Below are 25,890 nucleotides of genomic sequence, written 5' to 3'. Positions count from 1 at the left end.
GTGGTAGAAAAACCAGCTCTCGTCTACCACAAATCAAGTCTTTTTTGTTGGATACTGTTATGCTATTTTTTCAGAATCTCTAAATAGAAAACTTGATTAACCATCTGACCTGATGCAATGAACTCCAAATGAGCTACGAGTTGACATTTTCATCTGTTTGGGAAGTTGATGGAAGTCCAGAGCGAGGTTTGTCAGCAACTGACATTTCACTTTTTTTAATACAAGAAAACCACTCATACACTTGAATTTTTCCCATAACACTGTCTGTGTAAGCTGTGTTCAACATAACAGTTTCTGTGGCATTTTTCCTGAGCAGGAAACAACATTTCACAGCCGCATGCTATTCTCTTCAATCAGTCATCACAAAAAACAAGGTTCGAGCAAAATTGCTTTTACAAAAAAATTCACTTTGACCAGAAAAAACCTTCCCAGGTGACGCCACTGGGTGCACTAACTCAGAGCGAGCTGCTCGATGCTCTCCTAGCAGGAAAAATATATACTATGGAAGCTCTGCCTGGCTTAGCTTTTTTACATTTTTTTGTTTGTTTTTTTTTATTAATGGTACTCCATTGTATAGTTCTTGCATTTTACTATCATTCTAGTTAAGAGGACAAAATTCTGCGACTAGATATTCAGTAATTACTGAGGATGACATCCTGTTCATGACTAACTAAGCAAAATAAATGTGAACATAAGCCATGGGCTGGATAACAGAAATAATTTCATTAAACAGAACTGATTGTTGTAATAAAAACCCTGCTAAGTAAACCTTCAATTTCTCTCTTCAATTTACATTAAGGGTGTATATCTTAATTCACAGAATTAAATAAATGAACACTTACCTTCGAGGGTGGTTGGCATCAAACAACGTGTTGTTATCATCTTCATCATCTTGTTCTAAAGGTGTCAACTCCATGTTTTCTATGTTAGTGTCCAAAACGCCATATCTTCTTGTCTTTCGGTTTCTTCTTCTCATTCTATTAAATCAAAAAATAAATTTTAATATATTATACATTTATATTCATTTTGAAATTAAAAATAAAGTACTTAGGGGATATATTTATTTACCTTTGACACAAGAGGCAACTGATATCAAAGTTGGATTTCAGGAATCAATTTACTGTTTAGGATTACTTATAAATCATGAAGAAACATGTTTGTATGTTATTATTTCTTCTGTGTGAAACTTTCACTCCCTCGGACAACCCATGATATTGATAATCCTTTAAGTCTTAAAAGTAACAAATTTTTACTTAATCTTTGCCTTTTGCCCACCTACCTCCCATCTACACGTAGGATTAGGTACTCTTTCCTTCAAAGAAATGCACTAAGATATTCCCATGCTAGACCAGTGGTTCCAAACTCTGGTTGTGCATCAGAACCATCTGGAATAGTTTAAAAAGTTCTATGCTCAGGCTATACCTTCACATTAATACAATGAGAATCCCCAAGAATGGACATTAGGCATTAACACTTTGTTAAACGTTTAGAAATGATCCTGTGTGCTAAAATCCAGTACACTACACCAGTGGTTCTAGAAGTTCAGTTTCCTGGATCAGAAAAGTAAACATTACGTAGATTCCTATTAAGATGAAAATCTTAGAGACCAACAGCAAGACATAATAAATAGGAAGCTTTGAAGATGGGAACCAGAAATGTTTTTAAACCACCGTGTGATGTTGTTATGAGAACTGAATTGGAGGGTGGGATGATTGCAAACTGCTGGGCAGTCACTGCCGTCACTTGTGCATAGGAAAGGTTTCAGGACTCGAAGCCTTCCCCAGTATCTCTCTCAAATACCTTGCTGTTTTTTTTGTCAAATCATTTATTCAAATTGCCATTTAAAACAGGTAAATGTTTACTTGGGGATTTATCAAGAGCCCAATTGGTATACTATGAATTGAGTGATGGATGATTAATATGGCCCTTTAGTCATATTCTTTATGTGATACTATTAATTCTGGACTTTCAATGTCTGTGACTATAGTCCCATTTAAAGGGTATTCTCTGCTAACAAACAGGACAGAATGGGATTGAGATCTTTGATAGTAAAGGGTATGAATCAAGCCACAATTTTGGTTTCCTTCATGACATCTTTAAGATTTTACCTTAGCACAGAGCATGAACCAGGCCACACTTTTTTCCTTGGATATACACTGGTTCTGTCAAACATTACCACATTCATTCACTCCCTTATCTGGAAAGCTACACTGCTATTTCCTGACTGAGCTTTAGTAGAAGTAAAAAGACCTACTCTGGATTTGGGACATTTTGGCTTCTAGCTCTGGACCCTGCTTTTGACTTAGCTCTGTCTAATATTGGACATTTCCTCAAAATTTTATGAGTTTCCTTGTAACACTGCAGCAAGTAGCAGAACCCAGTAATGCAGTGCTGCAATATACTCAAGAAGAGTGGGGAGATAATTGAGCAGAGTACTTGGAAGAGTTGGAATATGTGGGGCATCTTCAATCTCCAACTCCTTGGAAGTAGTCTGGTATTAATTCTTACAAAAGAAATGATTACCACAGTCGGTGTCAGATTGGCAGTACTTGCTGCGACAGCTCTGACTCACTGTAAGAGGTAGTTTGGGGAAAGCAGAATGAATAGGGAAAATGAGAAGCCTTTGGTTTCTGGATGAGACAAAGAAGACCCATTAAAGCCACAGTTAGGTTGCAATCCATTTCCCAATGGGTGGGTGTGCATCTAACTCCTGAAGAATTGGCTCACTGGATGCAAATGGAAATGTGGAGTGATAAGGAAAGGGTTTCTATTAACAGCAGCTGCAATGTAGGGATGAACTGCAGCACTGATTCAAGTCTTGTACCAGTTATGTCAAAGTTATGACCTGTGGTCTCAAGGGTGACTCAGAAAGAAACAATAGTGTTAAAACAACAGGGAATACCCTACACTCACTGGTCACCAAGAAAGTAGTCCAGGAGAAGAGGGGAAACAAAGGAACTACTGAAACCAGGAGGCATAGTGTAAATGAGTTGTTTCAGTTTGTAGACCAGTACTGTCAGCTTCCTAGGAACTGTTACTAAAATTGGATAGAGCGACTCTTTTAGAGACAGTGACGTTGGTTTTGAATGCTCCTAAATGGAAGAGCATGTTTGGGTTGATGTAAGACCCATTGCTGACAGTGAAAGAGTTGGAATTGATTGATCGATGGTAGTGAGTTTTTTGCGTATAAGCACCGACTGTAAAGAGCAAACATCTTCAGCAACTGCTGTCTGGAAAACTCAGTGCCCTAGACATACATACATAAATTCAGTAAATATCTGCCATACTATGTGTCAGGCACTGTGTTAACTTCTAATTATGAAGTACTTGGTTTCCATAATCAAAATTTATAAAATGTCATGAAGTCTGGATAACCACCCCCCAAATTTCACCAATCACTGGCTTTATCTATCAAAAAACAAACAAATAAACAATGCAACTGGTAACAGTTATAGTATGTAAAGCTACAAATGTAAAAATCAACAATGAGAAAGCTAGATTGGTGGTAGTTTGAAGTATAAACTAGAGTATGCTTTTATAATAAAACTTAATTACATGCCTAAATTGTTCGATTGTGTACCAAAAAAGGTACACGCATAAACACATACACATAAGCATTCCTTGCCAGAGGTTTATAGGATCTGATTGCAAATATTTTAAGCTTTCTGTTCCACATATAGACTTTGCTTTACATTCTACCTCTACTTCTTTCTTTTTAAAAATATTAAAATAAGCACACACACACACCCTTTTTTTAGTTCTCAGTCTTTACTAAAACAAGTCAATGTATGGGAAGTGGTCCGTGGGTCACCATTTGCCAAATCACATTTACACTTATGAAAATAATTTTACTCAGCTCTGGCTACTTTTGAGTCAATTCTGACTCATAGCGACCCTATAGGGCAGGATAAAACTACTCCTGTGGGGTTCTCAGACTGTAACGCTATTGAAGTAGAAAGCCTCATCCTGCTCCTGAGGAATAACTAGTGGTTTTGAACTGCCAAATTTGCAGTTAGCAGCCAAGACGTAACTTCACTGTGCTGCCAGGGCTAGTAACTGGTTAGTGCAATCATAAAACATACTTGTTTTGCTCCTGGGGAACATAAAAAAATAACAACTCTATCTACAAGAGATAAGTGTGGAAACTTCAGAGGTAAAAGGAGAGATTTTTAGATTTATTATTTTGAGTTAAATTCACTATCATATTGCATATGCAATCTGACTCTCACCAGATCCTTCTAAGTATTTAAATTTTATTATTATTCAAATATTTGTCTTAATACCGATAGAGATTTCCTCAAAGTTCTATTACCCACAGGTTGGCAAGAACTATTTCTGTTTGGATAGCATGTATAAGCTATTGTAAAAAAAAAAATCAAACTACTAAAGTAAGCCTGATAAAATTTTATGTAAAAATGTATGATGCCACATAAAATAAACACAACAGAATCAAAGTCCATTTCATTTTACCACTCTGTGAAAGGAAGAAAACTGATCAATGTAACTGGCTGTGCTCACCTGCTTCCTGTCTCCTTTTCTTTTAACTGAACATGTATAAGGTATGTATGAAGTAGGAAATCGTATTAGTAATATCATTCCTTAATTTCTCCTACAGAACAATCAAACCCAGAGTGGGGAATATATATCACTGCAAGGTATGTCTGTGTATATGTGTGCATATGAACAAGCACACATGTATTGGGGCAAAACATTAAGCACTTGACTACTAGGTACAAAGTTCGTCATTAAACATCCCCGCACAGCTATCTGAGAAGATAGTCCTGGAGCTCTCCTTTGGAAACCCACAGTAGCTCTACTTTGTGCACACTGGCTTACAACAAGTCACCACGACTTGACAGCAACTAACAACTATGCACATACACATGTATATGCGTTACTGAGCAAGGTTGCCCATAGTCAAGCTTGTATGCAGCCATGCTCTGATCACAGAAATGTTTACACGTTTACTTGGAATAAATCCATATATATACATACATAATATATACATACATACATAACTTTCTCCCCTAGGATATTTGAATATTCTCTCAACTCTCAGAAAAGAAAACTCCTATGTCTTAGAGGAAGTGTAGCTTTTCAGAAGCAATGATGGAAAGACTGTCTCACATACTTTGGACATGCAATCAAGAGGTACCAGTCCTTCATGTACGACATCACACTTTCTGATAAAGCAGAGAGTACAACACTTTTTTTATCCTATTTTTAACAAAAATGGTGAGTTACCAAGAATGATTTTGAGACTTATTTCTTAACATTGCAATATACCTACCAACCCACTGCCAAAAGCTGATTGTGATTCATAATGATCCTATGTAGGGGTTTTGAGAATGTCAATCTTTACAGGAACAGAGTCTCATCATTCTTCTGAAGAATGGCTGAGGGGTTTGAACCAATGGCGTAACCCTTGGGACCCAGAGAATAAAATTCAAAGAGCCACTATGCTACTTTAGCTGTTAGGTTTTTACCAGGCAATCTGACCTAACTGGATTCATGCCATATAGTGAAAATCTTTTTAATTTCTCTTCATTTTCCTTTTCTGTAACATAGTCTATCAAATATTATCTTGACTCTTCTCAAAGCAAACACCATTAAGTGATTCAAGATTTTTTTTAAAGGGAAAGGGCCTATGAATAAAAGGGAAGGGGAGAGAGAAGGCAAGCTAGAAGCTGTCAATCACCAATGGGTCCTGTAGCAGGTTCTCTTGAAGGGAGCTATGACCAGAGTACTTCCACTGTGGCCTCAGGTACAAAGTCCTATAGATTGTGCTTCCTGCGAAGCCCGCCCTGAAATTCATTAATTTACAATATACCATTGTTAATAATTATCTCTTGCCTTGTTTATGAATCTAGCTTAATTGTTTACCTCTATCTTTTATCCGCTAGCCTCTTTCATCTATAGTGGTTTCCTATTGTTCCTAGCATGAATTAAGCTGTTACATGGCCTCCAAAAAAATCAATAAGGTATTGTTCATACTTTCTTCTCTGCTTGCATCTTGCTCTTCACTCCACACTCTAGTCCACTCTGTGCAATCTAATAGCTCCAACTTTCCCCTGCCCCCACAATACTGCTGCGTTAGTGCCTATTCCAACTTTCCCCTGCCCCCACAATACTGCTGCGTTAGTGCCTATTCATGTTTAAGGTCTTAGCTAAGGATAAAGAGGGCTGTAGAAAGGAAGCCGCCTCTAGGTCCTTTGACCACAACTAGTCGTCAGCCTATACTATTTCAATGTGTCTGGGAAAAAGCGGGTGACCATGGAGGAGATGGGTTGACACACTGATGGCAACTGTGGAATCCAACATAACAATTTTGAACTTTGAGCCTGGTACAGGCTCAGGAAGGGATTCATTCTGTGGTACATAGGATCACACTGAGTTGCAACCAGCCTGTCTGTAAATAATAACAGCATCGACATGGGGCAGGGAGGTGAGTGAGTGGACGCGTGTGTGAATGTGTTCCAGATGTGGTGAACACTAGTCCTGTCTGTAAGGACTCCTGGAGGCGTGCGGTCAGTTATGAGCACCAGCTGCAAGATGAGCTTTGTGAATCTACCATCTGCTCCCAGGGGAAAGTTGAGATTTCTACTCCCAGAAAGATTTCGTCTTTGAACCCAGAGGCAGGGCTTATCTAGTCTAGTGTCGTTGTATGTCTGAAGCTACTTCAGGGAAGTGAGTTTGGGTTTTTGGAGTGAGAGCTATTGTTTATACCCACGAGCCACTCCAGGAGAAGCAGCTGTACCAGTCTGCTTCCATGAGAACTGTAACCGTAGAAAGCCTGGGATGCAGCACTACTCTGTCCGATAGGGCTGCTATGGATTAGGATCCACTCAGCCAAAACGCACAGTGACGGCTAACATACAAAGGAAGCCACCAACGATCACAAAGCTGCAAAGTGCCAATATCCTGCAGAAATAAGAGTTTCCAATTCTACTTTTTGAATTCTTTTTATATTTCTGAATGCATTATGGAAATGTTAATTCATTATATTCATAGCCTTATTGTGTAGTTGGGCTAAACTTGCATCTTAAAAATAATAAAATAAATTCTCATTCAGATATAAAATAAGCAAAAAAATAATGATCTTGCAATTAGTTGATGTGCTTTATTTACCCATGCATTTTCATAAATTTTAAACATTATACTTGTGACAATGACATGAGGGCCATATACAACTTCCTTTGGATTTATAAGGGACCAAGAAAATCCATCTCCCAAGAAGCCAAAAGTCAACTGCCACAAGTCAGAGATCAAACACACCTCCATGATAAGCATATGGCTGTTAGAACGCACAGGATTCCATGTGGGAAAGATAAGGAGACCGGTATAGATCACACACAGCCTTGGAAATCCTCTTGTGGAGCTCCACTTTGTCTTATAGGCTTGCTGGGAGTTGTAATTGGCATGGGTTTTTATGATCACTGGCCCTACTATATGAGGGGTTACCCCCCACAACCCTCGCCCGCCCCCCAAAAAAACTGGAAAAGAGCTTCACTGGGCAGAGCTTTTGAAGTAAGCATTTTTCCTACTAGGCGAGCATCCAGCAACTTACTCCAAGTTAGTGCACCCAGTGGCGCTACATGGGAACGTTCTGTCTCCTCAGTGTTGCTTGGATATCAATTTTTGTGATGGCCAATTTAAGAGCTGTGAAGTTTTGTTTCAATGGGGTAGGGGTGGGGGAATCCTGCAGAAATTGTGATGTTAAACACAGCTTACAAGGACAGCGCTATGGGGAAAACTCAAAAGTACGAATGGTTTCCTTGTTTCTTATAAAGGTGACAGCAAACCTTGTTCTGGACTGACAGCAAACCTTGTTCTGGACTTTCATCAGTTTCCTGAACGGACAAAAAAAGTTGACAAAACTCGTCCACTTGTGCCAGAAGGGCAACAACGGACATTGAAGAGATGGGGGAGTTCTTTGGACTGTCTTGGAGCTCAGTTTGGTGAATTTTCATGGAAGATTTGGGAATGAGAAGGGTCACTGCAAAATTTGTGCCTCAGGTTCTGACTGAGCAGGAAAAAGAGCTTCTCGTGGAAACATGCTGTGCTTCGAAAGAACAGCTCCGAAGTGACCCAGACTTTCCCCAAGGTCATTACTTATGAGGAGACACAGTGCTATTCTTACAACCCTGAAAGCAAACATCAATAAACCCAGTGGAAGATGCCATTGTCATGTCGCCTCCCCATCCCCCCCAAAAAGCTCATCGAGTGAAATCAAAAATCAAGACGATGCTCATTTGTCTTTTTGATGTGAGGGTGATCGTGTGCATTTGGAGTTTGTTCCACCAGGTCAGACTGTTAATCAAGCTTTCTATTTAGAGGTTCTGAAAAGATTGCAGAACAGTGTGCGACAAAAAAGGCCTGAGTTGTGGCAGACGGGGGATTGGTTTTGCCACCACGACAATGCACCTGCTCACATGGCCGGAAACCTACAGTGTGCCAGTTTTTGGCAAAACAAAATGCCTCTCTTGCCCCACACACCTTACTCACCTGACCTCGATCTTTGCTTATCTGTTTTTGTTTCTGTGAATGAAAGGACAGCAATTGATGACAGAGAAGTGAAGAACAAAATGAGGGAGGTGCTGTCAGCCATTCAAGCAGATGAGTTTGAAAAAAATGTTTCCAAGAATGGAATTGCAGATTTTACAAGTTTAATAAATGTAATGGAGAGTATTTTGAAATGTTTAAGGTTGTTTTTAAAAAATGAAATTCAATACATAACGGGAAAAATTCAGGTACCCCCCCCCATTACTTGCGTTTTTTCCATGATTTATTTAACTTTCAACCGTTCTATATGTCATTTTCTCCTGTATTAACTTTTTAAAATAGATAATCTGAGCAGTTTATCTTTGTCAAGTAGGCCACTTTATAGGTCACAGTCTAGACTAGAGTTCGTAACGGTGGCATAGTGAAGTGTCCACTCCCATAGCATATCAACTGTGGCTCAAAGAAGAAATACAGCCTAATCTTACATGGTAGGCAAATACTTGACCACTGCTGTCCATTAGGAGGAATTTATAATAGGAACAAACTATCCTTAGGTAAGACTAGGAAGAGCAGACATGGCAGATCTTGTGAATAGCATGTCTTGGCATTGTTCGAATGTGACCTCTTTATAAGTGTCAGAATCCCAGTAAGTAGATAGAGCCACCTTGTGCTAGTGGACCACAGTGCTCTCTATTTACTCCTTTAAATTCTAATAGCCGTTACAATGGCTACACAGAACTCACAGACTTAATTCATGATTAAAGAATTTATTAAAGAAGAAATATTATAATGCTTAAGCTGGACTTGCAAAAACAAACAAACAAAAAATGGGCAGACCTGCCTTGACAGTACAGCCAGAGTGCTCTTTAGAAACAAGGATGGCAAGGTTTCAGGAGCGACCAGTCACTGGAGAGGGGCATAGTGATGGGTAAAATGGAGGGGCATGGAAAAAGAGGAAGACCCTTGGTAAGCGGGACTGTCCAGTGGCTGCAACAATGGGCTCAAGAATGGGGAGGATGGCTCAGGTCCAGGCAATTGTTCCTTCTGCTGTTGGTTGGGTCGCTTTGAGTCAGAACCAACTCTATGACAATTAACAACAAAAACAACAATGCCATCGAGACATGCTCAGGGTTCAGTAGTTCTTCAGCACGTTACAAAGTTCTTTCAGGTCTGCTAAGAAATGCCCACATGCGCACATCACTGCGGTAAGCCTCAACCCGAGGACATTCAACTTCAACTCCATGTGTCTGTCAGCAAGCCCAACTTCCTACATTAAGTTCCTGGTGGCACCCTACTCTAGTGAGCCTTGGCCAGAAGCTGCTTAGCTCCACTTCTGTGGGTCAGCCAGCTCCACTTCCCCTAGTTAGCGCCCAGAGGCACCCTGCTCTGCAAGGCAGCCTCCTGTCCAGAAGCGCTCAGCTTTACTTGCCCCATGGGTCAGGAAGGTCGCCACTCTGCTCTTTGCTCTGGCCCCTGGTTCTGCTGCTGCTTCTCTGATGTTATAACTGTTACCTGGATCCAAGGGGTTCTCTGTGCAAGGATATGGGTATGCATTATCTGATCAGAGGACGCACTCCACCCCGGGCTCTTCCTTTAATGAGATTCCCTCTTCCTGCTTCTCAGAGAGCTCCTTTTATAAACAGCAGGATGGTGGCATTTTAGAGAATCGTATTCACAATTTCTCACAGGTAAATCCTATCAGTATCCCTCTGCCCCCTCCCTTCTTCTGAGACCCATTCCGGGAAAGGTTGTTTGGTGGCAGCTAGGGACTTTAGCTATTAGAGCCACATTATCTGGACTGAGCTGAGATGTTTGCTTGATATATAAGTACTTCTTGATCTAAAGCTCTCTCTTACACGAGTGTCACTGAATTTGTTTTCTAGTCAAACCAGCCTAACACAAATATCTGAAAAACCTCTGAAGGCACTACTGCTTTACCTCAAAGTGGAATAATCACAATGATCTTGAGACATCAGAGATGAGTAGAATTAACTCATTTTATCCTGTATAAAAACCCAAATATCAAATCCACTGCCATCAATTCCATTCCAACTCATAGTGACCCTATGCAGTATTTCTGTGTCTGTTAATCTTTTCCAGAGCATACCCAGCCTCTACTTTCCCTCATGCTACAGCTGGTGGATTTGAACTGCTGGTCTTTCGATACGCAGAACACCACCCAACAGCTCCACCAGGACTCCTCTCGTGTTGTTCTAAGCAGGAATAGCTCTATCATAGGCTCCATTGGAATGCTGAGCAGTTGAAAGACACACACAAAATATTTTTAAGCCAGTTTGTCTTTTGAAACGATCACATTTCAATTATTTTGAGAGTGTACATGGATATTCATGGGCTACATTATGATAATTTTACACACCTAAAATATAAAAATGAAACTCCTCAGCACAGGCTATGAACTGAATATTAGTGATCCTCACTTGAATAGTGGGTAAGAATTGCCTATGCTGTATTGGAACAAATTAAATTAGAATCTTAGAGATCCTTAAGTGATTGCATTTACATGATCAAGTGCTTTTTTGTTCTAACCTATTAATTCACCACTAGAGATCTATGCTATGATTTTAAAATTAGCGAGCTCCCCTACCTCCGGTATATTTTTGGAGACTACTTTCTTTTAAGTTTCCCTATTCCAGTGGTGATGATTTGCATGTAAAATTTCAGATATCCTAGTTACATCAGGAGGGGAGGGGAGTGAATCCATATATTCAATTCGTTTATTTTTGATCAACCAATACTTAACATCTACTTTCTGCCAGTCTCTGTGTACTCTGAGTATATTAGTGAGCGACAGATACAGCTCTTGCTTCCGTGGAACTGATGATGCAGTAGGGAAGAAAAATAACATCCGGCATACCTTGGCTAAGTACTTTAAAGAAATGTGCCTGGGTGCCACAGAAGATAGCAGTGGAGGGCCACAACCCAGCTGGATATGTCAAGGAAGGCTTCCCTAAGAAAGCCTTTATACTTAGCTTTTGGCTCAATGGTTAAGTAATTGTGTGGTAATTCAAACCCAACACCTGCTCTATAGTTGAAAGATGTGGCAATCTGCCTCAATAGAGGTTATAGCTGTGGAAATCCCCTGGGGGCAGTTCTATACTATTTAATAGATAGTTATGAGTCTAAGTCAACTTGACAGTCAGGAGTAGTAGTAACAGGAGTAACATTTCCAGGCTGAGGCAATCAAAATTTCCTGTTCATTCTCCAGTCCTTCTATCTCACCAAACCAGGAAAACTGGTGGTCTTCCATGAAAATGGTAAAACCTCAAGGGTAAAGCAGAATAAACTACTAAATCACCACTGAGGAAAACTGTCCTGGAGAATAGCCCTGAAAAGTAACTAAATTTCATAAAGGAGAAATGCACTTCTATTAGAATAAACTATTGAGATTCAGACTGTTTGTTACCTCAGATTATCTTACAATGTACCAATTAAAATACTTAGCTTCCCATATTGATTCTAAGATCAGCAAAATTTCCAATTTACCTAAATGAGGATATGGTAAGATAATGTTACTAATATTTACTGTAATGTGTAAGGGAGAAAGATGGAACTGTCTACTCCCATTAAGAGTTTCCGTCTCAGAAATTCACAGGGCAGTTCTACCCTATCCTATTGGGTGATGCTGAGTGGGCATTAGCTTGATGGCAGTGAGTTTTTTGCTTTGTTTTTCAATAGATTATAAAAACTATGTATAAGTCTATATGATTTCAAACTGCTTCTAATATGCCCAATAAAAGAAATAAAAATAGTTAGTTTATAAAATAGTTATAATGGTAGCATAAACATAAAAATATGAGTCAAAAAGTATTACTATAAAACCATAGGAAACATTAAATTTTTAAAAAGTTAAAGCTATTCTTATTATTTCTACCCATTCTCCATTTGGTGCATACTCTGAAGGTGGTGATTCCACCTCTCTAAACCACCCTTGAAAATTCTGCACTTAGGTGCACACCCTATCAAGAGCGGCAGGTGTGGTGTCCTTGAATTTGGAGAACAAAAAGAAGTCTAAAAAGGGTACAGAGGAGGGCTGTAGGTTAACAGGGGTGAGGTTTTACAATGAGCTTCTCAGAGAATAGCCCTTGCTACTCTCAAAGAATGAACAAGTGCATTGTTATTAAAGAAAAAAATTCATGTGTGAATTTTTTCTGATCTTTTTTCAAAAATATGTTTTCAATTTTTAAAGCCTTTTCATTAAAAACAACAACAAAAAAAAACCCTGTAATAATCTTGGATCCTTCGAGAAACTCCACCATGATTACCCTTTTGAAGTCCCCACAAAGCCATCATAACCTTCTGAGCTGACTGACCTCTCTGCCTTGAATTTAACCGACCCAGCAAATCCTCTCCGCAGCCGCTCCTTTGAATGGCTCTTCCTTCTGAAGGCATCCTGACAAGACTAAGCCAAGCCGGGCGAGCGAGTGAGAGAACTTCTCTGCAGCTGTCCGCCTATCGCTGAAACATGTTTGAGCCCATTCTGTTTCAAATAGAGCTGAGCGCATATGAACTAGGACACCACAATCATGCTTGCGGAAAAAACTTTTCCCTTGGAATTTTAGAAGCTTCCTCATATAAAATGCTAAGATGAATGAACTTCCCCTGGACATCAGCAATTACAGAAAGAGTTAAATATCCTGAAGCACTTGCTAATGAAGATAAAAGATCAGTCTTCAGTACAGATTGCAACTCAATGTGCAGAAAACCAAGATCCACACAATTGAATCAGTAGCTAACATCATGATAAATGGAAAAAAATTCGACACTTATCAAACATTTTATTTTCCTTGGATGCACAATCAAGGCTCAGGGAAGCAATAGTCAAGAGACCAAATGACACACTGTATTGGATAAGTCTGTTTTGCCAGGTTTCAACCCTGCAAAGTATCATATACCTTATTTGCATTATTTACCAAATTGTCTAATCTTCTTGGTAGGTCAAAGACCATGTCTAGAAAGGCCATATAAAAATGACCCATCCCACTACAGGCTATTCAGTTTGGTATTTAGAAACGGCCAGAGATGCTTCATTTGTTTAAGCAATGGTAATTTATAAGAGCAGTAATGTACTCATAAAAGGATGTACCTGAAGAGCATTGCTATTGAAAAGCCTAATAAAATAATTACTACTATTTTCTGTACCTAAACATTTATTTTCTTGGCATTATCCAACCTAAATGGAGAGATTTGTGCTAATGTCTTAAGATTATACAAGTAGTGCTGAGCCATATGTCTTCTGGGAGAATACGAAGATAAATTCCTAACTGAGATTCCTCTTACATAACCAGATGGAAGAGACATCATTATCAACCCCGCACTCAGAATTCATTAATAACTTGCTCCGAGAAAAGCTGGGGCAGAAATACGTATGATCAGATTAATGGAAGCTGCTAGAAATAGCAACATTCCCTGATTCTAGCAAATGAATAGAATATTTAATCAAGAGGGAAGCAGGGGTTGAGGTAGAATTTTAAATTATTTCAGTCTAACATAGATATGATCAATAAACACTAAGACTGATTTATTTCTAAAGTACTGAAACTTGTTTGAACATTGAACAAAAATCATTTGTTTTAGTCACAAAGGAATGTGGACAATAGTCACTTCAATGATCTTCCATAAATAAGCTAGCCATCACTATTAATTTAAATTAATGTTAAATTATAATATTACTTTATATTAGTTACTCTAAGGATTCACAAGAGAATCACCAGTGGTTACTTATGTTGAGTCAGCTTAAGCAGAACTGGATTTGAATGTAATTCTGCTGGGTTCTGTATGCGTGCCCCTTGGCAAATTAACTTTGTGTAGCCTCATCTGTACAAAGACTCATAGTATCTTCTTCAAAGGTTGTGACAAGAATTAAATGGGAAAATGTATATAAAGTTCCTACTTATTATATTTAAACAGTGGTAACAATAACTGTAAACTACTGTGATGATGTAAATCCCAGAGGACATAAAAGTGTTAAGCAGCTTGCTGTTAATGAAAAGGTTGATTGTTCAAATCCATCTAGATGTGTCTCAGAACGAAGGCCTGATGATCTACTTGAACACTTGAACACTTCTATTCTGACATAGTTCTACACTGACATAATCTGTTGTCAATTTGAGACTTAAGAGTGAAGGGGTAGAGTGTAGCCTGTCAACCAGGTCACAGCTTGATGACCTCATTTGGAGGCACTAAGGAGATAAACAGCTCCTTAGAAGTGAGACACTAGCCCATTCCCTGTGAGACATTCCTGACAATGAGCCAGGTGGAGCTATGCTGATGCAGTCAGAGCCCTGGAAGCTGGAGGAGCCACGTGGAGACCCCTGCCAGCATGAGATGCTTCTATGGCCACTGGATCCACAAGACCTTCCACCCAACTGGCCTGTGATCTTCCTCCATTCAGCATTATTGCATGGCTGCATGAGTCTAAAAGATGAATTTATGGACTAGTTTGGACATATGGGCTAATGCTACACTTATGGACTTGATCTGGACTGAACTGTTTTCTTAATGTACAATTACTCTTTATATAAAGCTCTTTCGTATACACATAAGTCTCCCTAGATTTGTTTCTCTATTCAACCTAGACTAACTCGTCAAGAGGCAGGTTCAAATCAGAGGCAGCTAAAAACAATGTGATAAGTTTCAAAATTAGCGCTTCCATTACAAAGCCTAATTTAATTTTGTAGCATATTAAAAACAAAACAAAAACCTATTGTCATTAAGTCCAACTCATAGTAACCCTGCAGGACAGAGTAGAACTACCCTTTTGGATTTCCAAGACTCTATTTACTGAAGTAGATACCGTCATCTTTCCCCCATGAAGGTTCTCATGGGTTTTATATAACAGATCTTGTGGTTAGTAGCCAAACATATAACCTACTATACCTCCAAAACTAATTACTAAAATTAATTTGATATTTGCTGTGTAATTCTATATTAGAGACATAGATAAGGTTTTGTACTCCCATAAAGAGTTACAGTATATGGAAACCCACCGGGGCAGTTCTACCTGTAGGGTCACTGTGAGTCAGAATCAACTTGATGGCAGTGAGTTTCTTAGTTTAGTTTTGTACTAAGTATTAGAAGGACTTAAACTTTAATACCTTCTCATAGCATACTTGGAGCTCCTTATTATCAATGTGATGATTTCATTAAGGTCTTGCTGCTTTTTCAGTCTAGAGGTGCCATACAGGTAAAATATTTCTATTTTGCTGACAACTGCATCCCCACTGTCTAGGGATTTTGATATTAGGTAGCTGAGTAATAGTAGGCTTTGGACTACATGAAGGTCCTAGTTGCTGTTTAAAGAACACAGCTTTTATTAGTCATAGCTCAGAATTTTGCTACTAATTCTTGTTACGGAGTCACCCAAGATAATTTGATGGAAAAAAATACTGTAACTTTCCAAGTATCAAAAGTAAATGTTGTAAGGAAAATAGAAAATCTAAGTCAGTAGTCAGTTTTATACAAGATTAGAAAGTGAGCAAGGTCAAGGAAGAAAAAGAAGGCATAACCCCAAAAGCTCAACATTTGGTTCCTGATTCTCCAAAGTAAAAGAAATATACTCCAGGGAATGCTGGGCGTGATAGTTAGGTTTACTGTGCCAACCTGGACAATGAACACATGCGGAATTAATTGAAGGACACAGAGATAAATGGCTTGGCGAGCCTCTTCTTATCTACTGCTCTTTAATGATCGGACCAGTGTATGGCTGCCTTAGCTGGTTTTCTGCCTTTACTTGCGAGCTACACTACCTGTGGGACACCAAACCTGTGGACTGTGTTGCTGTAGTTTGAGGTTTCTTCACACCTGCTTCCCCATGCTATAGAAGTATACATCGCTTGAGCTGGGGACTGTTGGACCTGTCATCTGGCTGACTGTTGGTGACTTGCCTTGCTGTTTGCTGCCTGTGTCTGGATTGCCTGAATTGCTCTACAGAGGACTCAGTTGTCTGCTTCCTTGACGTGCCCCAGCGGCCCTCAAGACTTGAAGGACTGCCAGGGTATTAGCTGTCTCAGGGAAGTGAGTTGCACTGTCATTTGTACTGCTCTATAGACTAATTAGCTATTTATTGCTTATGTTGTATATATCTATCTATATAAATATGTATAAAATCATGTGTCCTGGCTTTGTTTCTCGAGAGAACCCTGTCTAACATAATTGGGTATCTATACAAATTCTACAGAGAGCAATGAGAAAGCACTGTTATAAAGTGAAAAATTTTTTTTTCATTTTAATTTTCTTATAATCTTTTCTTATATCAAAAAGAATGTCTTAGTTTGGTGTTAAAATGTCTCCCAGACCTCCCCAGACATTTTCTAAGTCCCCCTTTCACACAGGACATGCTGAGCTAAATGAACTCATCACATCTTGAGATTCCTTTACATTTCAAAATGGAGGATTGTTTTATGTGGATTGTTTGTGCTATCAATACATATTAGTGAAGCTGAAGATAAACTGAATATTTATCAATGATTTAATAGAAAGATGATCCATTATATGCTGACAATAGTTTAGGAATTGTTAGGTGCCATCGAGTTGATTTTGACTCAGAGCAACCTCATGCTATGGAGTCAAAGTGCCTCCCAAGGTCTCCTAGACGATGGTGTTTATGGAGGCTGACAGCCTTGTCATTCTTTCACAGAGGGGCCAGGGAGTTTTCAACTGCCAACCTTTCACTTAGCAGCCAAATGCTTAATCATTGCACTTCCTGGACACCACAGAAAAATAACTATAATAAAAAGAAATAAATGTGGAGGGCATTTTATAAATTTTGGTATCCCTGTACTGTTTGGCACAATAGAAAACAGGTAGATTTCATATCTGCTTCATCATGCACTCTGCAAAGTGTTATCTGGTTGAAGACTATGAAAATAATCCAGTTTCTCAGAGATATAAACTTGGAAAATGGAGAAACATTTTAACGACATTCTCAGGTACTACAAGGGGCCCTGGCGGTGTAGTGGTTATGCATTAGGCTGCAATCCGCAAGGTCAGCAGTTCGAAACCACCACCCACTCAAAGGGAGAAAGGTAGGGATTTTCACTCCTCTAAAGAATTACAGTTTAAGAAACTCACGAGCGTAGGTCTGTTCTGTCTTACAGGGTCACTATGAGTAAGCATTGATTCGATGGCTGTGAGTTTGGTTTCAGAAACTAGGAATTTTTAAAATATATATTATACCAAGACTCCACAAGGTACAATTTATTAAAGGTTAATGGAATATAAAAATGCTACCAATGACTATAGATCTCCTGAAGAGGACTATGAGACCTCTTTTCCTCAGGATTCCCTGGTCCACACAGTAAGCACCACTGGCTTATGCTGCAGTTTGCAGACCAGCTATTTAGGATAGGTGATGTTGGTTTTCCATTCGTGGTAATATTGACTTCCGTAAGAAGAAATTTCAAAGTTAAATAACTTTAATATATATTAAATATTAGAAAATAGTTATCAGATAATGTAAATGTATAGTTTGCAAAACAAAGAACCAGTCTAATCCTGCAAGCCTATCCTTTTTCATGGATAAGAAAATTGTCTCAGTAGCTTACCTCATTTCTTGCCTCTTTCTGATACTAAGACTTGGCTTCTATGTAAGTCCTCAGAAAAGGGGGTCCCAACAAACCCATTTAAAAGGCCTACTGGCACAAGCTTGTCTGCTGAAAGTGAGGAAAACTGGAGTCATTAATGGGCTGAAGATCAGATTGCAGACTTTATTATGGATTAAAAAATATAAAGAACACAAAAATGCTCTTTACTGAACTAGTAGGCAACATCATGAAGAATGGAGAAAGAATGAAGTTGCCAAGGATTTTGCTGTGCATGGATTCACAATCAATGCTCACAGAAGTAGTCAAGGGATCAAAGGACAAACTGAATTAGGTCTATCTGCTACAAATGACCTCTTTAAAGTGTTGAAAAGCAACCATGCTACTTTAAAGGCAGAGTTGGGCCTCAACTAAGCCATGGTATTTCAGTCACCTCATATGCATGTGAAAGATGGACACTGAATGACCCAATAAGGAAGACCAAATGAAAATTGATGCATTTGAATTGTGGGGCTGGAAAAGAGTACTGAAAGTAACACAAACTTCCAAAAGGACACACCTATCTGTCTTGGAAGTTCAGCCTGACTGCTCCTGGGGGGAACGACTCGTGAGACTTCATCTCATGTACTTTGGATATGTTGTCAGAGAAGGACATCCTGCTTGGTAAAGTGGGGGCTATGAGAGAGAGGCAGGTCCTCAACAAGACAGACTCAAATGTAGCACCCATTGTGCAGATGGCACAGGACCAGGCGGAGTTTCCTTCTCATGAGGGCACCTAACAAAAACAACAGCGGCCCCGCCTTTAAATGCTCAGCAGCCAGCCAAAAGGTGGATGGTTTGAATCTACCCAGTAGCTGCCCAAGGTGATTGGCGTCCACATAACATTACAGCCAAGAAAACAATCGATGGGGCAGTTCTACTCTGTCAGCAATGGCATTAGTAGTTGGGATCCACTGCTTGCACCCAACATTCGCAGATTTAAAAACAAATCTTACATTGTTGGGATATTATAGTATGATTGATATGATTAATGTTGTAACATGTTTTATCTGAGTAACAAGGGAACATATCAATTATAGTATACTAGTAAAATATCACTAAAGGATTTACAAAATTCTTTATGTACTTGCTAAAGATTAAGGGTGATTAAATATAAATAACATTTAAAATTTTTTATTTATGAAATTGTATTTTCAACATTATAGTTTGCTTAATTAAAAGAACGGTCATTTGCTTAATGAAAGATTGGACATATGCACCTTGTTATAATGTATACGTATGTTTACCATTGTTCCCCAAAGTGAGTGATACAGCTCCCTAGGGGTGCTGGAACGATCCAGGGGGGCTTCAAAAGTAGATACCTACACTTTATCCCAGACTACAGGTGATAATATAAAAGCTTTTAATTATTACAGGGGCATGGAGTAATTTTGTTTTCCCTGAAAAGGGTACAGTAGGCCAAATAAGTTTGGGAATCTGTAGCATTTACACAAAAGGGGGGGTTTCAATATGCTTCTGAAAAAAAATTTCAGTAATTTTTGAAGCTCCCTAGTATATATTATATGTCTATGAATATATAAAAAACCAATCCCATTGTCATCCAGTCTATTCTTTACTCATAGTGATTCTATATAGGGTTTCTAAGGTCTTTGCAGGAGCCTTTAAGGGGCTGGTGAGTTTGAATCACCCACCTGTAGTTAGCAGTCCAACACGGAATGGACAGTGCCACTAGGGCTCCTTATGTGTGTGTGTGTGTACACACACATATGTATATGTGCGGACATATATACGTGTTCAAACACATACACATACATGCACACATACATACAGTTCAGAAAAATGAGCCCCAGTAGCACAGTCGATTATGCTTTGGGTTGCTGACCACAAAGTCGGCTGTTCAAAACCACCAACTTCTCCCCAGAAGAAAGATGAGGCTTCCTACTCCCATAAAGATTTATAGTCGCAGAAACTCAAAACAATTCAATGGCAGTACGTTTGGTTTTTGAGTTTTTCATCTCAATGTAATTAGTTGATTATAAAATTATATCTTATGATAAAATCCATGTGGTGCCAGGCAAATCATTTTACCTCCGGGGGCAAGTGTCTTCAACTATAAAGCAGTATGTGTCATTGAAGTGATAATATATGTTCCAAATCTGAAAGTTACATGAGTCCATAATTTATCATTCTTTAGAACACTTAGATTTATAAAGCTAATTTAATTTATTGCAGATTTAAACTTTTATATAGCATAAAATGTTAAAGATGAAATCATTTTAGAAAGGCTATATGTGTGAAACATTTAAATTACCCATTTACCTATGTGAAATATACAAGGGCATCAAAAAAGTTGTGGAAAAATTCCATTCATCATTTAATTATACTTTCCATGAAATTTTTGAAGTACTCTTATAGTCATAGGTTTGCTAAGATCATTTACTTTAATGTTAAAACAGGATCAATGCTTCAATTATTTTTCTTTACTGTATCAGCAGTTAGGTTCCCATCTTACTTTGCAATTGATCACATTATACTTTGAAATACTTTGTGAAATGCAGAATAGGAGGTTGAACCTAAGACAAAAACTGTTGCTTTTCTAGGTTTAAAAAAAAAAGGCCAGTTTATGTTGTATAACCTAATTATTTAGATTACAGATAAGATCCAATGCTAAAAAATACAGCTGCTGAGTAAGAGAGCTTCCTTTTCAAAATGTTATCAATGAAATACCTGTAATAAGACATATCTACATTACTACTAATCCATTGAAATGGTGTTTCCTATTAAGTGGAAGCACTGTGCAAGGGTTTATAAGGCAGATTCAAAAGGCATCCTTAAAATAAAATTTTTAAGGGAATCCTGCCCTTAAAATATTTCTAAAGGGCAGAATTTAAAGTTTGGTACACAACAACAAAGGGAGAAGTATCATAAAGTAGAGGTTGAAACTGAAGGGGATACCACCTTACTTCCTGTTCATGGTTATGGTTCAGTGTGGACAGATACGGAAGTGAACTCAATGTCGACACGACAGGGAGCAACCACTTGCACGCTAACACAGAACTCCACCTTTGCTGCAGAGCTATCCGTCCAAGCTTCCGTTCCGCCCCGAGCAGATGCCCTGGTGCGGGCGACAAACGGGGCCACTGTGGGCCCCAGGGAAAAGCGCCGGCCCAGGACGCGATCGGGAGGGCGCCGGGAGGCGACCAGAAGCCCAGTGGAGACCCGGCCTCACCTGACAGTCCTGACCACGAAATACACCAGCACGGCGCCGCTCACCACCATCAGCACGGTCAGGGCCCGCTGGGTCAAGGGCTTGTCGCCGGGGTTGGGGCTCACGGCCAGGCCGCCGCCTGCCGCGCCTCCTCCGCCGGCCTCCCCTTCCGGGCCCTCCGCCGCCAGGCCGCCCCGGGGAGTGCTGCCATTGCCGCCCTCGGCACCCCGCGGCCTCGCGGCCTCCGCAGGCGGGGAGGCCGGCGGCAGGGTGAGGCGCGCGGGATGCGGCGGTCCGGGGCCCGGGGCCCCCTCCGCCGCCAGCAGCTGCACGGCCGCCGGCCCGGGCAGCGAGGTGGGCAGCAGCAGCAGCAGCAGCAGCAGCGCCAGCGGCGGCGGAAAGCGGGGCACGCTGCAGCCGTGGGGGGCCCTCATCGTCCCCGGAGCGCTCTCAGCACGCGAGCGCCGCCGGGCCCGCGGCTCCCGTTCCCGGACGGACCATGGGCGCGGCGAAGGCCGGGAAGAGGCGACCGAATCCCGGCGCGCCGCCGCGAAGACGGCAGGTGTTCCAGGCGGGAGCGGCGGCGGCTGCCGGCAGAACCGGAAGTTCGTACGTCCCGGCAGCCCCCGCTGCTAGGGACGCTTGCGGTTGCTAAGCGATGGGGCAGGGCGCGCCCGGTGATGTCAGGGGCGCGGGGACTCGGTTGCGCGGGATTGGCTTGATTAACTGGACCCCTGGTTATTAGGGAGGGTGTATGCTCGCCTCGTTTTTTCATCGTCAAAGGCTGCTTTGGTAAGTGGAACGGGTCACAAATGAAAAGTAGAGAAAAGTATGATGTCAATTGTGCACCACCTTTTCATGAGAAAGCTACCAAAGCTAGGAAGCTCATATTTTGAATTCCCTGGTGCCGGACAGTCAATTCATGATCCAAGGAGGGAAAATAGGAAGACATTTTCAAAAAGTTCAAAGAGCAAGTAGCGTAACTAAAATTGAACAAGGGAAAAGCCCATTGGGGAACCCAGCACATTCTAAACATACTTCCAACAGGAGGCTCTCGTTCTAACCGTGCGTCTGAATATTTTCCCCTCTGCTTTAGTTTCCAGGAAGTCTCTTGACTTAGGATACATGGATTTCAGATTGTCTTGGGAAAACATCATAGCATCAATAAATAGACATGCTGGGAATCACAACAATGTCATACAATGTATTTTACTTTCTTCCCCATTTTGTATGTAACTAACTTGAAGAGTGTTAAACCTTAGACACATTTATTACTGAGTCAGGGGCCCTCAAACTACGGCGGCCACATGCGAGGACCTTTCTTCGGCCGCCAGGTGTTTTTGCCGCCTCTGCCTGTCCTGCTTAGTAGCCGACTAGTCCAGTGTGCATAGGAATTTGTTCATATTTTTTTTAAACTGTAGTCCGGCCCTCCAACGGTCTGAGGGACCGTGAACTGGCCCCTGTTTAAAAAGTTTGAGGGATCCTGAAGTAGTCTTTGGACAAAAACGGAAACACTTCTAATCAACAGAAGCCAAGGATGGCTTCCCAAAGTTATGGACTGTGAGCTAATTGGATTTCAAGTGTGTATTTATTTGGGGTTGCTTTAAATGGGCAATGTGGGTTTATTGGTAAAACTTTTTCTTAAAAGCTATTGATATAGTTGCTATTTGTTTTCATATTCATTGCTTTTGTATTATATACCTTAAGTTTTGTAGTCTAAGGGTTTTGAATATGATGAAATGATCAATTTGTGATTTATCACCTGTTTTATTAATTTGTAGAGATAAACCTTTCCATGTGATTTTACTTATTTTTTTCTCATTAGTATTTTAAATATATACCATTGACTACATTAATGATACTATTATCATTAGATAGACGAGCTCTGGTAGCATAGTGTTTACACATTGGTCTTCAATCCACAAGGTCAGCAGTTGGAAATCAAGGCAAGGCTTCTTATTCCCCTAGAGCAGTGGTTCTCAACCTTCCTAATGTCGCGATCCTTTCATACAGTTCCTCATGTTGTGGTTACCCCTAACCATAAAATTATTTTCATTGTTACTTCATCACTGTAATTTTGCTACTGTTATGAATCATAATGAAAACATCTGATATGCAGAATGTATTTTCACTGTTACAAATAGAACATAATTAAAGCATAGTGTTTCGTCGCAAAACAATATGTAATTATATATTGTGAACTATTTGTTTATTTGTCTTGAAACATGGTGTAGCATGGGTAACAGTCTTCACACTGGGTACTCGTATCTATGTGGGGGAACCCATGTGGAGATGGCTAGAGGAGCGGTGTCTCAATTCTTAAGACCATCAGAAATATGTGTTTTCCAATGGTCATAGGCAATCCCTGTGAAAGGGTCGTTCAACCCAAAGGTGTTGTGACCCACATATAGAAAACTGCTGCTCTAGAGGATTGCAATCTCAGAAGCTCACAGGGACAGTTCTACCCTGCTGTATAGGGTACTATGAGTCAGCATCAACTCAATAGCAGTGAGCGGGTGTGTATTATTATTACAATTATCATATGTAGTGTGAAGTTTATTTATAATTACCAGGAAGCTAAGATGCGAGAGAGGAGAGAGGGATTCTATGGAGAACTTTAAGTTCCAATTTTAGGGCCTATGGCCTAACCAAAGAATAAATAGATCTTATAATATGGACCCTCTTCATACTCGATCTTATGAGGCAATTATTGAAGATTAGGTACTTTAGTAAAGTAAAATGAAAGAACCAGATGGCGCCTCGCTACCAACAAGGACAGTTTCTGAGGTCTTACATTTGGCAGGAATACATGCAGCCGTTTAAAGGAGCCATCAACTAGTCCCTGTAGAAGAAAGCATACTCGCCTGCGTGTGATCAAAGGGTTTTAAATAAAAGGCACATATCGGTGCCTGTCCCAGCCATGATGAACCATGATGACTCTGGGATGTTTTTGGCTTGTTTATTTTCTCTCTTCGGTATTTAGTCATCTGACCATGAATCCTTTGGATACCTTTATGGCTTACTGATGATCATGTTCTTCATCCTGATGGTTTGTCTTTCACTTTTGTCCTAGTTTAAACTTGAGGTGTCTTCCCTCCCTCCCTGAGGTCAATTATCTATTATTCACTTCAGGTGATTTTTGTTCTTGTTTCATAGTATTATGCTAAATTCTAGATATTGAATTGTGATCTATGAGAAGTGCTTTTGTCTTGATAGGATTAACCAACAGAAAGGCTCCAGAAATTGATAGACTATCATTAAGTGTTTCAACAAACTCGTGGAGCATTGGAAGTAGAGGATCAGCAAAGAAAAGGAAGATCCTCAATGGGATTGGCTGACATGGTGACTGCAATACTTTGCTCAGACACAACAATTGATAGAATGATGCAGGACAAGGCAGTGCTTTTTTTCTAATGGATACAGGTCACTATGAGTTGCTGGTACTTAGCAACAACTACAGTAACAACAGTGCTATGTACTAACCATGAAGCCCTCCGGTAAAACGTTTAAGCACCAGGTTGCTAACTAAAAGTTCAGAGGCAAAATCGGATTCCCTAATAGGCAAGATGAGCACTGGTTTACTTGGGTTACTACTCTGCAGGAAGTTTACTTTGCTTCGGAGGTAATCAGTTTGTGGCAGTTAGATTTTCTGTCAGCCTGACCCTATGGGAACATGTAAGCATGCAGTCCAACCTATCGCTCACGTCAGCCTGGTGTTGCCTTCTTGGAGGTGTGGCCTTTCCACATGCAGGACAATGCGAATATCTCCTTCCTCTCTCTGCCCTTTTATCCCCCCTACTTCCTGGAACTGTGTGTCTCTGTCTCCAGGAGCCTCCCCATTTCGCTGAAAGCATCAGCCAAAATCAAAGATCCAAGAAGCGATATAACATCAATTGAAATATTTCCACAAACTGATAAAGCACTGGTATACTCCTTGCGTATGTCAGGACATTTGAAAGATGGAGAGAGCTGTATTTGTACCCATTCAACAACAACAAAAAAAGACGACCCAACAGAATGCTCAAAATCTAGAACTATATCATTAATACCACATGCAAGTAATTCTGCTGAACATCATTCAACAACGGTTGCAGCAACACATTGACAGCTCACTACTTGAGGCTCAGGCTGAATTCACAAGAGAACATTGAACAAGGCATATCATTGCCAGTGCTCGATGGATCTTGACTGAAAGCCCAGAATACCAGAAAGATGTTTACTTGTGTTTCACTGATCATGTAAAAGCATTCGATGGGGTGGATTATAACAAACTATACATAGTTTTGAGAAGATTGGGAGTTCTAGAACACTCATGCAGAACCTGTTTGTGTATCAAGAGCCAGCCATTCTAACAGAACAAGGGACTCCTGCATGGTTTAAAGTGCTATGTCATTTACTCCTAATTATAGGTTTTCATAATTTCATTCTTACCAATGTTTCAAACAAGTATTGCTAAAATAAAACTGCATAACCAAAAATATTTTTAAAGCTAAAAGATTCAAGAAATAGTGGATCAAAGGACTAATGTAGTACATGAACCCCGGCCTCTATGACCCTGAGATGAGAAGAACTAGATGGTTTCTCTCAACGACTGCTGACTGCTCTAAAAGGAATCACATT

At 40.1% G+C, this 25,890-nt stretch overlaps 1 protein-coding gene across 1 annotated transcript; it reads right to left on the bottom strand.

Moving 5' to 3' along the window:
* Positions 1-838: 838 nt before the first annotated feature.
* Positions 839-21,897, bottom strand: FAM174A (family with sequence similarity 174 member A). Its single transcript, XM_075541312.1, has 2 exons — positions 21,292-21,897; positions 839-977 (listed from the first exon to the last, which is right to left on the bottom strand). The coding sequence occupies exons 1-2, from the start codon at positions 21,702-21,704 to the stop codon at positions 839-841; spliced, it is 552 nt and encodes a 183-aa protein (XP_075397427.1). The 5' UTR covers positions 21,705-21,897.
* Positions 21,898-25,890: the final 3,993 nt, after the last annotated feature.

Source organism: Tenrec ecaudatus, chromosome 2 (assembly GCF_050624435.1).
Source record: "Tenrec ecaudatus isolate mTenEca1 chromosome 2, mTenEca1.hap1, whole genome shotgun sequence".
In the NCBI taxonomy this organism is placed as follows: Eukaryota; Metazoa; Chordata; class Mammalia; order Afrosoricida; family Tenrecidae; genus Tenrec; species Tenrec ecaudatus.
Note: the sequence above shows the minus strand (reverse complement) of the source record. Positions and strands in the feature narration are given on the sequence as shown.

Excerpts from the sequence above, each read along its gene's own strand:
- FAM174A (XM_075541312.1), bottom strand. The coding sequence starts at position 21,704 with ATGAGGGCCCCCCACGGCTGCAGCGTGCCCCGCTTTCCGCCGCCGCTG. Across the intron at positions 978-21,291 it reads TTCGTGGTCAGGACTGTCAG|AATGAGAAGAAGAAACCGAA; the intron begins GTGAGGCCGGGT and ends TTGATTTAATAG.